This window comes from Rhinolophus sinicus, linkage group LG02, assembly GCF_036562045.2.
Source record: "Rhinolophus sinicus isolate RSC01 linkage group LG02, ASM3656204v1, whole genome shotgun sequence".
Taxonomy (NCBI): domain Eukaryota; kingdom Metazoa; phylum Chordata; class Mammalia; order Chiroptera; family Rhinolophidae; genus Rhinolophus; species Rhinolophus sinicus.
This window is the reverse complement of record NC_133752.1, coordinates 163,220,108-163,233,870: the sequence shown is the minus strand read 5'-3', so window position 1 is coordinate 163,233,870 and position 13,763 is coordinate 163,220,108. Positions and strand designations below refer to the sequence as shown.

The following is a 13,763-nucleotide window of genomic DNA, read 5'->3' as shown; positions in this document are numbered from 1 at the left end:
AAATCTGTGTTAGCTCCCATAGAAGATTAAGCATGTTTTGTTTCTACCCAGGAAGCATTTCCACTTCCCTTCTTTTACTAAGACATTCCATCCCTTGACCCAGGGTAAACACATGACCTGGTAATCCATTCCCCTAGCCCAATGATTGGTATGAGATAGTGCACTTCACATTAACCAAGCCTGTCATATTTGGGACACTAGGAGTCCAAAGTACCCCTTTTCTCTATCCCCTCTCCCTCTCTTCCTTCCTCTCTCCTCCCATCTCCTTCTCTCTCTGTCTCTGTCATATTTTCTCTTTCTCTCTCCCTCTCCCTCCCCCACCCCTCTCTCTCATTGATAAAGAGGTACAAGGTAAAACTGAATTCCAAGAAGCCATCTTCTCCAGGTGTGTGGAGGAAAATTATGCTGAGAAGAAGAAAATGAGGCAAAAACACAAAGAAAAAGGGAATAAGAGATGGAAAGAATTCTGACATTTGTTTGAACCTCTTGATCCATCTAAACAACTATCCTTCAAATTCCCCAATATTCCTGTTTTAAAAAATGTAAACTAGTTTAAGTTAGGTTTCCGTCTCTTGCAACCAAGAGATTTCTAATATAACGTTTAAGTGTGTTGACTAAATAATGCTTTATTGACACTCAAAAATATTTAAATTATTAGTTCTGAGAAGAAGCAGGTTCACAGTTAATAAATATATATATATTTTAAGATGTAGTAAAATTCCTTTCCAAATTTAGCAAAATTCCTCATAAAGGACTGGGATGAGTCTCACCCCATATACCACTTCTAAAGTGTTTATAACCAGTAGTTTTTGCTTTTCATTTTCTTTTCTCTTTATTGAAAATGTGATGGATGTTATAAATATCCCCATAAAAAAATATATATATATGTATACACACACACACACACACACACACACACACACACACCGTATTTCCCACAAAATAAGACGTAGCTGGACCATCAGCTCTAATGCATCTTTTGGAGCAAAACTTAATACAGACCTGGTATGATATATGATATGATATGATATGATATGATATGATATGATATGATATGATATGATATATGACATAAGACCCAGTCTTATATTAAAATAGGACTGGGTCTTATATTAATATTTGCTCCAAAAGATGCATTAGAGCTGACTGTCCAGCTAGGTCTTATTTTGGGGGAAACACAGTATATATACACACACACATATACATATATATATTTATATAATCATGTAAACAATATCAAGGGATTCATGGTACCCGAGTTAGAACCATAAGTAATACAGGGTCAGCTCTCACGTTCTTAGTGCTTGTCGCTGCTTGGCTAAGGTCTGAAACAAAGCTTCAGTGACAGGGCGCCTGTGTCAGGAACTGGGATAGGGAGACATCAGAGCCATTCTGTGCCTTACCATAATCATCCTGACAGCAGCTAATATGTATTCATTGTTTGCTACATGTCAAACACCTTCAGCATTTTGTATGTAATATCTTACTTAATTTCATCCTCCAACAATCCCATCAGGTACATACTATAATTATTTCACTTTGAAATTGTGGAAATTGAATATTAGAAAGGTTAACAACCTTTTTGGAGTCAGTCACACAGCTAAGAAGTAATAGGTCCAGGATTCTGACTCTTTCTTTAATTCATTTGTTCATTCATTCAAAACATACTTATTAAGTATAGACTCGGGCTCAGACAATATAATGGTGAATTAGAAACAGACTTAGTTGTTATCCTTATCGAGCTTATAATCTTGGGAGAGTGTGTGAGGGCTACAGATATTTATTAACTAATAAAATTGAAATGTCAAATTTCAAATTACAGACTCTTAGAGATGCTACTATAGGAGGTCAGGGACGTCTTTCCTGAAGAAGTGATGCTTGGATCAAGAGCTGAAGTTTGAAGAGCGAAATAGGTGAATATAAGAGAGAAGAGTGGGCAGTCAGAGAGAACTGCCCGTGGGAAGAAGCATGGCCATAATCAAGACCTCAAAGAAAGACAGAGCCCATGGATTTAATTACTACACTGCTTCCTTTCTTCACCATCTCATTTCAAGCCAATCATGGCATGAAGTACCCCTGTATTTGTAGTGTCAACAATTCCACAAAATTATACTTTCAAGTCCATCACTACATAGGACTACTGAAAGTAGGGAAGTTAATCTAACCTGACACCTTTTTAAGTTACTGTGATTTAAAATGTTTGGATTTATATCATATTCAGTGTATCACACATTTATTGACTTTGCAACAATACACCACAACGAATCCTGTTGGCAGACAACCAGTTTCTACCATGTTTCCCCGAAAATAAGACCTAGACGGCCAATCAGCTCTAATGCGTCTTTTGAAGCAAAAATTAATATAAGACACAGTCTTATTTTACTATAAGACCGGGTCTTTAATATAATATTATAATATGATATATAATATAATGTAATGTAATGTAATATAATATAATATAATATAATATAATATAATATAATATAATATAATATAGTATAAGGCCAGGTCTTATGTTACTCTTTGCTCCAAAAGACGCATTAGAGCTGATTGTCCGATTAGGTCTTATTTTTGGGGAAACACAGTAATGATTTTTTTCCCTATCATCAGAGCCAAACTAGGACAGACAGTAAAAGATGACGTGTGGATAAAGCAAAATGTGTGTCTGTATTTCCAAGAATGCATAGATTCCAGAAAGCAAGGCAAACCTGCAGAGTCTAATAGATGATCCTACAGCACCATCCTAGCCTCTCCTATCAATGATTGTGAATTAATTATGAAGCATCTTTTTCATTCTCAAAACTACACTAGAAGTTACAAGTAAATCTTTCAGTTTGTTCACATGACCATGTTTAGAATTCAGAGACTCCTGGAGTAGCTTCCAATGGCTACAGTTTTAAAAGGTTGATTGTCTTTCATAGCTTCTGTAGAACTAAAAAAGTAAACTTTTTAATGTTCTTTGAAATTTTCATCATAATATAACTAACCCCAATTCCTTGAGTAAATATATTATTTCATATATAGTACTATGGGGACTTCTGGCACTTACTGAACTTTAAAAAGTATTCACAAGTCTGTAGGCTTACCTCAGGGATGCAGTCATCATGCGTCACCACCCTCGCTATGTCATCCAGGGGGAGAAGGGAATTGCACTTTATTTCAGTGTAGACATTTTTCCCCTCTGTACACGCGGCCAGCAACTCCACAAGTGTGATGTGGTAGGCTAAGGGGCCACTCTCGTCCCCTCGGTCTCTCTCTGAACACATCATATGGAGGAGGATGGGGAATGATGCTCTATCATTGTAAAATATCAGCACGTCTTCACCCCCATTTATCAACTGAAATGATAATAAGAGAGTCTATGTAACAGTCCAAATATTCGTCCTGCACTTATTGCCAAAGGTTCGTTCTATTTGGAAACCCGTGTATAACTTTGTAAAAACAATAATATTGCAAAAGCAGAACTATACCAAGGCAAAGTGGTAAAATGATTTTAGTCATGTGCTAAGTGATTAGTTATGAATGCTATCAAAACTAGTAGGCAGGATATAGGAGCAGCGATGGGGGCAAGAATTAAATGACATGGATGATAGTAAATTGGTCATCATTGAGTTACCCAGTGAAATTAAACCTGCAAAATATTTGAATCAAGTTATTTCCCTCTACTTCAAATGGAAGACTCTATTGCCAAAGCATGACAAATCCCAGAAGTCTAATTTTATTAAAGCAGAATAAAGTATCCCCATCCCCTTCAATAGTGGCAGAATAAGTAAGCAAGTACATTGAGACAAATCAACTCTCTAAAAATCAGAAATTCCATGTGTCATGAGCATCAATAAAGAATAGACATAAAAGCAGAGATAGGAGAAATGAAGAGAAAAAGAAGACATTTAAAAAGAGAAGAGAGAAAGAGAAAGAAACAAGGTTTTAGGACACAAAATTTCCTTCCTACTTTGTTTACATAATTTTAATGGAGATTTCTAGCAGGTGGTGATTTTAGTGCTCAAAATCTATAATGTCTTATTGTCTATTACAAGTACCAATTTTCTAACCCCAAGGTGAGATATGTTGGTGGGTAATATCGCTTTTATAATTTTCTCTCTGTTTTATTTGATAGGAATTAGTTGGCTTTGAAAGTTTTGTTGAAAGAGAATGTATATGTGTCAAAATACGTATTATATCTTAACACATTATATTTCAACTACTTTTCTACACATAAGAACACTTCATCTTCTGTTGTCATAGAATTGGCTTAAACATTTGCTGCTTTCCCATTTCAATTCTTTCTTTGATGATTGTAATACAAAATCAAATTAGTTCCCCCACATTTCTTAAAAACTAATGCGAAAGTAAATGTAGGTAAGAAAAAGGTAAACAGTACAAGTGAAAATGTTCCTTAAAATGTTTTATAACAAAAATCTACATTGAAGATTCAAAGCTTTAAGCTGGATTAATATTAAGATTTATACAGGGCAGGAGGGCTCATTTTGTATCATTATAGAAATCACCCTCATTCTCAAATTTAAAGTATATAATTGTGAAAATCTCTCAAAACCATATAACTTACTGCATAACAGTTTGGTAGCCATGGTTGAAGGCTGTCTTAATCCATACAGGCCTTTAGAAAACCATTAGGTCACAGGGCGATGCTTTACCCAAAGAGGCTAAAAGAGCTGTCAGCTCTCCACCCTATCACTTGGTTCCCAGTGAGTAACTTATCCATTTTGTAAATCTTGCTTAATGCCAAAGAGCACAGTGAAAATGACAAAGCCAATTAAGTACCTCATTCATTTGTTTTTCTTACATTTTTAATTTACTTTAAATAGCTAAGTTTTCACGTGTAATAAATCACTGATGAATAATGTCTAATATTTAGTTTAATTCTCTTCAAAGCCCTCTGCAAAGAGTAGCAGAGAACACCCATTCTACAATAAAGGCACTGGAAAAACAGAGTTTAATCCATTTTTGATATATACTGAAAACTTAAAAATATAAAATTTTGTCACTTTCATTCTAAATGACCTATATAACAATTCATAGACTTTTACCTATTATTTAAAGCACACAAATTCCTTAAGGATCAAAAAGAAAAATAAACTCTTAGAAAATTATAAACTCAACTTGTCACTTCACTAGACTTAAGCAAAATACATTTATGCTTAAGTAGTCATGATTAAATTATTTTCTAAACCTATGTGGTTGCGTTTCTGTTTTTTTTCACTCTAAATTAACAGAAAAACACTTATTTGACCATACTGTTTGGGTGAAGCTGACAAAATGCAAACTGAGAACATACCTCCGTCATGACCATATCCTGGCATTTCTTCACATATTTACCATCTGCTTTGACAATCGTTTGCAAAAACCTCAGGTACTGCACGTGGCGGCCGTGTGTCTCGATGCAGTGCACAAAATGCTGCACGACTCGCTCGCTAATCTCATTGCACAGATGGTAATTGTCCAGGAAGATGTGCCGCATGGTTTCTGCCTCTAGGAGCTAAACAGAGAAGGGCATGCCTTTGTACTGGTAACAGGATCGGTTTTCTCTTCTACAGTGCTCAGACTAATTTCCTTGTTTGTGATCGGTTTTATATTTTATGCAAAGCCATAGTGGGTTTTCTGTGCAAGTCTTAAACAAAATGCAATGAGATCATTCACCACTCAAAGAAAACTGAGCTCACAAAGGAGGTTAGTTGGAAAAAGAAGCTTATTGTCATTAAAGTCAACATGTTGGCAACAGTGTTCTTGAGATTCATTTAATTATCTGTTATTCAAAGTTAGCTGTTCCCTACCACCCGCTGACACACATTTGACGGAGAGGAGGGAACTCCACCTCTGAGTTTTCCATATTTATCTTACTCGTGGCACTGCAGAGCTAGTCCTTTGTTCTACCACATCATCTTCCTATAATTAAACTATATACATATAACTGAAGGGGTCATTTGCGAGTAAAACTTGTGTACGTTTTCAAGTTTCTTTAAATGTTTCCTTAATGGAAATAAAATATATTCACTTTTAGGGCGAGAACCCCTACAAGGAAAAAAATGAGGCGATGAAGAGTAATAAAATTCTATTCATCAATGCTGCTAAAATAAACTTGATGGACACTTGACTACGAATATTAGAAGTCAGCAAAATACTTACACCAGGAGTTAAAAATAAATTCAGATGTTTATGAAGGAGAACTTGATTCTGTGGATTTCCCCGACAGAAATTCTGCAGGAATGTATGGGCCAGGTTCATTACTTCATTCATCTTTTCATCATTCTATAAGTGAAAGGGTGGCACACGATACAGAGAAACAAACATACCAGAGCAAAAATGTTATCAAAAAATAATGTTTTGGGGCATGTGCACTTTTTTCTCCTTGTCATTGTTTTATGCTCCCCTTTCTCTAGACTCTTTCGTTTCCTATACCTCTCCTGGTTACCTCCACAGAACAACCCCCCATTTTTCTAGATGTTTCTCTCCTCTTTATTTCTCCTCCTATTATCAGTTCTGCTCCATTTTTTCACAATCCATCTGTCTTTCTCCACAACCTTTGTGCTTGTCCACTATATTTCCCATCTCTGTAGCGCCTCTTTCTCCCCTCCCTCTGTTCCACATTTGTTCTGCTCTATCTTTCTCTCTCTCTCTCTCAATCTCTCCCCATCCCCCACCCCGCCCCCCTCCTTCTCTCTGGTTCTCTTTCCTTCTCTGCTGCAGCCTCCAATCCCTCTCATTCCTCTTCTTTCTTGGATTTTCCCTCTTTCCTAGAGTTTCTAGGTATCTGGATCTTCCTGGGGTTTGTTTGTTTGTTTTCTTTGTTTCTCCTCTTTCCTCACCTCCTATATCCCCCTTTCTCCATCATCTCCCTTCCCACTGCTTCTCCAGCATCTGTTCCTTTTCTCAGCACTTCTACTCCTCTCCTGCTTCTAGCTCCTTTGCCTCTGCCTTGCCCCCTTTCCCCACTCACATTTTCTCTCTTCCCCCACACTGTAAATTTCTCTATATACAGTTTTCTGAACTTGTCTCTGGCCTCCCCTCTCCCCTCTCTCTGCCCCTCCTTTATTATTTACTTTGTGTCTTATTTCTACCTCTTTCTTTTCCTTTTCCTCTTTGCTTTCTCCCCTATTCTTTCCCCCATCTCTTCCCCCCACCCCTTTCTTAGTACATGTACTCTTAGGTTGCTTTCCTTAGTCACTGTTATTTTCCGAAGTTCCATAATACTACCATTTGCTTATAAGACTCATTAAGAAACTTAAGTCTCAAAATTCACAAAGAATGCAGAGTTCTCTTCTTAAAAGGGTCTTTTTAACAAGATCGCTGAAACCATCTAAACTTTTCCTGGGCAGTTGATTTTCTCATTTGTCCTGTGGTCAGTGTCAGAGATACAAAATGGACTCATGTTTTGAATAGTAGTCTATGTTCGATAATTGTAATGCTTTCTTTTTTCCTAATCTAGGAGTATTTATTCCATCCATAACTAAACAAACAGCCTAAGGTCACTAGTAGACACATTACCTCATATATAAAATGGGATGAGTTTCCTGTTTTTAAAATAGGGAATTTTTATTTCGAAATCTACTAACACTTTCCTTTACGTGTATAATGCAAGGATAGCTAAGAGGCATAAAAGGAACATCAGCCACAGGAACACTCAAATCCCACTGAAAAGCTGGACAGTAAAGAACACTAGGACCAGTTCTACTGCGGTTGATATTTCCTCGAAACTCTTATCCTTTTTGTTTCTGAACAATCCAGTTATTAAAACTGAGCAAATCTATAAACACAAAGTAATAGTAAAATACTCAATGCTACAATGATTAAAAGAATAGACCTAATCACATGTCCTATGCCCATGTTACAGCATCAAAGAAACAATAAGTTGAATAGTAAATGTTGAGGATTTAATACCCTTTGTTGCCTTTCAATAATTATTTTATTGCATTCTCTGCCATAGTATGAATTAGGCCACCTAATGAATGCTAGAATTCATACATTTACATATTAAAAGTAACTAAGTCAGTAGGTGTGGGGGCAATCCAGTATGAAGAGTAAAAGTCCAAATGAGGAGGGTACCTGCATCCAAAGAGGCCTGGCATGGCACACTCATGTGCAAGAGATAAAAAGGGCATCCACCATGGGTGTCAGAGCCTGAATGAGGTGCAGAGGACATGTATATGGAAGAGTGGGCAGCAGTTATGAAAGACTAGTTATTATAGAGTATTCATAAATGAGCAACTATATTCACACACACACATATATATTCCTTAGCTTTGTCTCTTTAGAGGGCCTAGGGAGGGGTGCAAAACCCCGACAGTATTAAGTACACTTAGTTCTCCGAACTTTGCTTCTAAGTACCATTTTCCCCCAAACAGAAATGGGGCTACTTAAAGAAATGGCTCATTCCAGAGTTGGAACAAGAATGCATGGTGAGCCTGGAACATTTTAATATGCAAAAGAACAAGGAACTCAAAGAATGATGGGACCGGTCAGAGGACAGACAAGCTAGCTTAAAGGAAGGAGCTCCATTGGCCAAATCTGGAACAATCTGAGAATCAAAATAAATAATGAGAGAAACTTAGTGGAGCCTATTGAGTAAAATGAGCATCTACAAGTCTCCACAAAATACTTAATTACAAAGGGAAAATGAGTACTTCACAGTGGAGAATCCTGGCAGACATTACCTTAATCAAACGATCAAAGTGAACTTCATCAGCAATGGAACAGATCAAAACTGTGTGCCGCCTGATGGGAAGTGGTAGGAAGAACTTAGCATCACTTCCGTCACTTTCCTGCCCAAGATGCATAACTGAATCTAATCATGAGGAAATCTCAGATGACCCAAATTAAGGGACAGTCTTCCAAAGAGCTGGTCTGTCTTCAGAAGTTTCAATATCATGAAAATTCCAGTAGAAAAAAAAATTTAAATAGACATGACAACCAAACAGCACCTGTTTCTGAGTAGATCTTTTTGTCAAACAGGACACGATTGGGATAAAGGGAGAAATGTGAAGGGCTTGTGAGGATTAACTGGTAGTAAAGTGCCATACTCATTCCTGATCTGGAAGGTAGTTGTGTGGTTATAGAGAAGAGGGTCACTGTTTGTAGAAAATATACACTAAGTGACTCAGGGGTGCCATCAGTTTGTCAACTTAGTTTCAAATAACTCAAGGAAAAAAAAATGCATTGTAACATTGCTATATGTTTGAAATTTATAAAAATAAAAAAAATAAAGAAAAAACTAAGAACTAACCTTTTCATAGGGTATCTGCAGAAGATCCAATACCACCGAATGAGCTCCCATATTTTTTAGTAATCGCTGATGTTGAATCCGACTCTTTTTATTCTGTATACAGAGTTTACTTAGCCTAATCAAAATCTTTAAAAAGACGAAGAAAAGCAGTATCACAAACACTGTATTAAGTATAATATATACACAAAAATTCTTTGCCATGCAAACATAAACCCATATAAAAATATTCTACTTCTGCTGACCTCCTTCACAATCCGATAGTTATTGCTCTTGTTGCTGTCAATCTGAGGTGTCTTTGTTCCATCCTGCACCGGACTTAAAATGTTTGACTCCTAAAATAAACACAAATATGTATTTTTATGCCATATGTAGATAGCATCGTAATAAATTTATTTATTTTGCAATAAATAATAAATACATTTTGTAATTATTTTGTAATGAATTTAATCAACTTAAATGTTTTCTTTGTCATTTTTTATCCAATAAAAAGTTCTTTGGCTTGCACGAGTCATGAAAATTACCACTTCCCAATAACAACCAAATTATAAGATAAATGGCATTACTAACAATGAATGAGTTCAGTTAAAAATAAACAGTTATTGGGGCCAGCCCGGTGGCTCAGGCTGTTGGAGCTCCGTGCTCCTAACTCCAAAGGCTGCCAGTTCGATTCCCACATGGGCCAGTGGACTCTCAATCACAAGGTTGCCAGTTCGATTCCTTGAGTCCTACAGGGGATGGTGGGCTCTGCCCCCTGCAATTAAGATTGAACACCGCACCTTGAGCTGAGCTGCCACTGAGCTCCCAAATGGCTCAGTTGGTTGGAGCGCGTCCTCTCAACTACAAGGTTGCCGGCTCGACTCCCACAAGGGATGGTGGGCTGCGCCCCCTGCAACTAGCAACAGCAACTGGACCTGGAGCTGAGCTGCGCCCTCCACAACTAAGACTGAAAGGACAACTTGAAACTGAATGGCGCCCTCCACAACTAAGATTGCAAGAACAACAACTTGACTTGGAAAAAAGTCCTGGAAGTACACACTGTTCCCCAATAAAGTCCTGTTCCCCTTCACCCCCCCCAAAATAAAATAAAATAAAATAAATAAATAAAATAAAAATTTATTATGTATCAGTGCATTTCCTTATGCTAAATATATCCGAAATATCATGGTTTTATATTGCCTAGAGAAGGAATAGTAAAAACCCAGGGCATAAAAGGTATAATTATACGATCAGTGATGAACTTAAGAGAAAAAAAAGTGAAGAAGACGATGATAACAGCTGAAAAACATTTCAGAAATGAAAGGAAAGAATACCTTAGCCCAGGAATTCTCTGCCAAGTTACCACAACATCCTAAAAAAGTCATGGGACCAACGAAAAAGGCTTGGGACCAAAGAAACATGTAGAAAACAGTGAAAATAGAGAAAGGAAAATAAAATTTAAATTGAAAATAATATTCTAAATTACGAAATTAATGAAGCTTATTAAGAGGACCTGAAACATCAAAAATATTCCATTATCCGTGGCGTACAATAAAAAAACAAATATTAGGAGCATGCGTATTTTAAATACTATTATAGTTACCAAGTAAAAATAAAACACCAGTTACAAACAATTTAATACATGAACATTTAGTAAAAGTTAACACATGCCTGACACCTGACAAAGTGAATGGATCTAAAAGAAATAGAAGGTATGGCCCTTCCCACAAGAAAAATCACAGTCTACCCAAGAAAATAGAAAGAAATTTAAAAATAAAGTTTGGACTGAGCAGAATTCACCAGAAGGGGAGAGATTAGCTATAGCTTTAGACAGCTTTACGAAGGAGGTCAAGTTTAAGCAAGGTCTTCAAAGATGAAAACTAGTGAAATATGAGAGACATGTGGGAGGGCAGGGGGACACTCATCAGGTGAAGAAGTCACCTTAGCCTAAGGCGCTGCAGAAAGAACACACCTAACAGAGAGTACAAAGTAGTGAGAACTGACAGTGCATGTTGCAAGTGTGGGCAATGATCAGGTAAAGTGGGGTCTGATTACCTTCCTGATTTACAATATGTACAAAATTGCATTGGGGATAAACATCAAGTTCAACTTGGGTCAGAAAACACCCTAAACTCCTGACTATATTGATGGTGTTGGGCTCTCAGTTAAAGGGGATCCCAATCTAAGCTCAGGAGAAAGTGACAAAAATATATGAAGGCAATTGATATAATTTCATTTGTCCCAAGCTATTGTTCCTATTGCGTTCCAAGGCAGATCACAAAATTAATGCAAACCAAGAAAGAAAGAGGGGGAAAAAAAAAAACTTCTTCCATTTTACTGAGCATATGGAAATTCCCCTACATGACATTTCCTCTTTCTACTTGAAAATTTCCAGTATCATTCTCAAAACTGTCTGTGTTCTCTTCTGTGTCTCCGACAAAACAAACTTTTGGTGCATGGATTTTTAAAATTCCATCTTCCCTGCCTCCTCTCCCTGCTTATCCGTTTCTACTGCAGAAGCTTCTACCTCTACTGAATCTTTCCATTCTCCTTAAAAATATGGCCAAGGTGTCTGTGCGATGTCAGAGGGATAGTGGATAGGGAGAGGGGGGTTCACACAGTGTGAGGGCTATAAATGATAAACATCTAAGTTTTGCTTTGTCTTGTGCACTTGAAACTAATAAAATTAAAAAATATATATATGGCCAAGGTGAACCAAACGAAGCACTTTCAGTAATCCTGCCCATCCTGGGAAGTGATCTTGGATCTCAGATTATTGTTCCCACTAAAGGTTTCAAAACCATCCTCTGTAACACACTGTACTAAAATTGCTTTATGTGCCAATGACTCATAATTACCCAAACATCCTTCGGCATTTGCTTCCGTGGTTCATTACCATTTTCTTTAAACCCCACTCTCTGTATTTTATTGTGACACATTTTTCAAGATTACCTTCTACCTTTCAGACCGCCTATCTCTTTCATTCAATAGAATTGGAACTGCAAAAGTTAAAGGATATTCAAAATATTACTGTTAGATTCCAGCATTGTGTCATCTATCTATCCTAATAAATTCTAGGAGGAAAATAGAAGCAGTCCAACTCCACCCCAGGTAAATAAAAGAGAAAAAAAATGCAAAATATTGTCTGCAAGACAATAAACACTAAGTGAATCCTAAAAGTTGTAGAAGAAAATGAAAAATTATATGTGTAAGTGAAGCCAGTGTAAAGAGGGAAGGAACCCAAGTACAGATTCCAATGGAAGCTATTTAGATGGAAAGAGACTGGAGGTCAGAGAATGAGACAAACAGGATTTCTATTTGATAGCAAAAGTCATTTATTGATGAGAAGTAGAAATTGCAAAAGGTAGAAATGTAATTAAATTTCCTTTTTTGATCACAAAAAGGTTGAGGTTGAATTTTAAAAAGACCATTTTCATTTTCTTTTTTTTCTGGAAGAGAAAACATATTAAAGAAAACCAGTTTTGTACTACAAAGCATTATTAAGATACCTAATACCAAATCCAAAGGTTTACAAAGCTCCTTAGGTGGAAAGAAGATCTTTCTGATAATTGTCAACTTTTAAAACATCAGTTTAAAATAAAGGCAAACCTTTGGCAGATATATTTAAGTCTATTTTTCAAACAATGACCTGAAGAAAAAACAACGGTCTTGTTTTAAGAAAAGTAATCTCAGGCAAAACATACTACATTACAAAAAACTCTTTAGTTCAGCCCAAGGGAAGGTACAGACAATGCTAACCTCTGTAAGTATGAGAATTATAAAGAATAATTATTTTAATTTAAAATTGCCAGCAGTCAACAAAAGGAGGCAATGCTGGAAAATTCAATAAACAGCTCCTTTTAATTTCAGAAAATAATTCAGTGTAATTAAACTGAACAAAAATATTAACCCACAGAACATCTAGATGATTACAAAGCAGTGATCAGGGGAATTTAAGAAATATATAAACTATGCAGTTACAGCTAGGTGTTTTTGTGTGTTTGTTCTTATTTTGATGGCGAAATGTTCCAAGTGGAGTTGCAAGAGTTTGCCTCCAGAAAGGGCAGAAATTGACTATGTTTTTAATATCCTATGCAATATTGGTCTTAGGTCAGTGGTGAAATCTTCAAAGCCTTGGCTTTATTCTAATGACAAAATATCAGTAACATGCAAAATGTACAAGTGTAACTTTATGCAGAGTCCTAGAGCTGAGTAGGCTCAAAAAAAATAATGTGTAACACTAAGAACAGTTCCATGCTTATAGTGGATTCCAAATTATTCTTTTGACAGTAGTGACAAAGAACAAATATAACACTCCAGAAGTACGCGTACTTTATTGTAATTGCTTCCTATCGTCTAGAATTTAAATTTGTTTTCTCTAAAGGAATATGAAAAAATGCTTAGTTAAGTGATTTTATAAAGGCAGCTAGATTTTTAATTGCTTAGGATATTCTGTAATATAAAGTAATAAATTTACAAACAATATAGCAAGAATAATCTAGAAGAGTCTAGAAAATTCTAAAAGTCTATCAAGTTGAAGGGCAGCACG

General features: G+C 36.3%; 1 protein-coding gene across 1 annotated transcript in view; it reads right to left on the bottom strand.

The window, feature by feature from the left end:
* Nucleotides 1-13,763, bottom strand: part of ITPR2 (inositol 1,4,5-trisphosphate receptor type 2) — a 431,615-nt gene that overhangs the window by 230,901 nt on the left and 186,951 nt on the right. The window contains exons 27-31 of the mRNA XM_019737570.2: nt 9,481-9,570; nt 9,239-9,364; nt 6,145-6,267; nt 5,297-5,497; nt 3,087-3,338 (exon numbers count right to left, since the gene is read on the bottom strand). Of these exons, the coding sequence (XP_019593129.2) occupies nt 3,087-3,338; nt 5,297-5,497; nt 6,145-6,267; nt 9,239-9,364; nt 9,481-9,570 (792 nt within the window). The remainder of the gene's footprint in view (nt 1-3,086; nt 3,339-5,296; nt 5,498-6,144; nt 6,268-9,238; nt 9,365-9,480; nt 9,571-13,763) is intronic.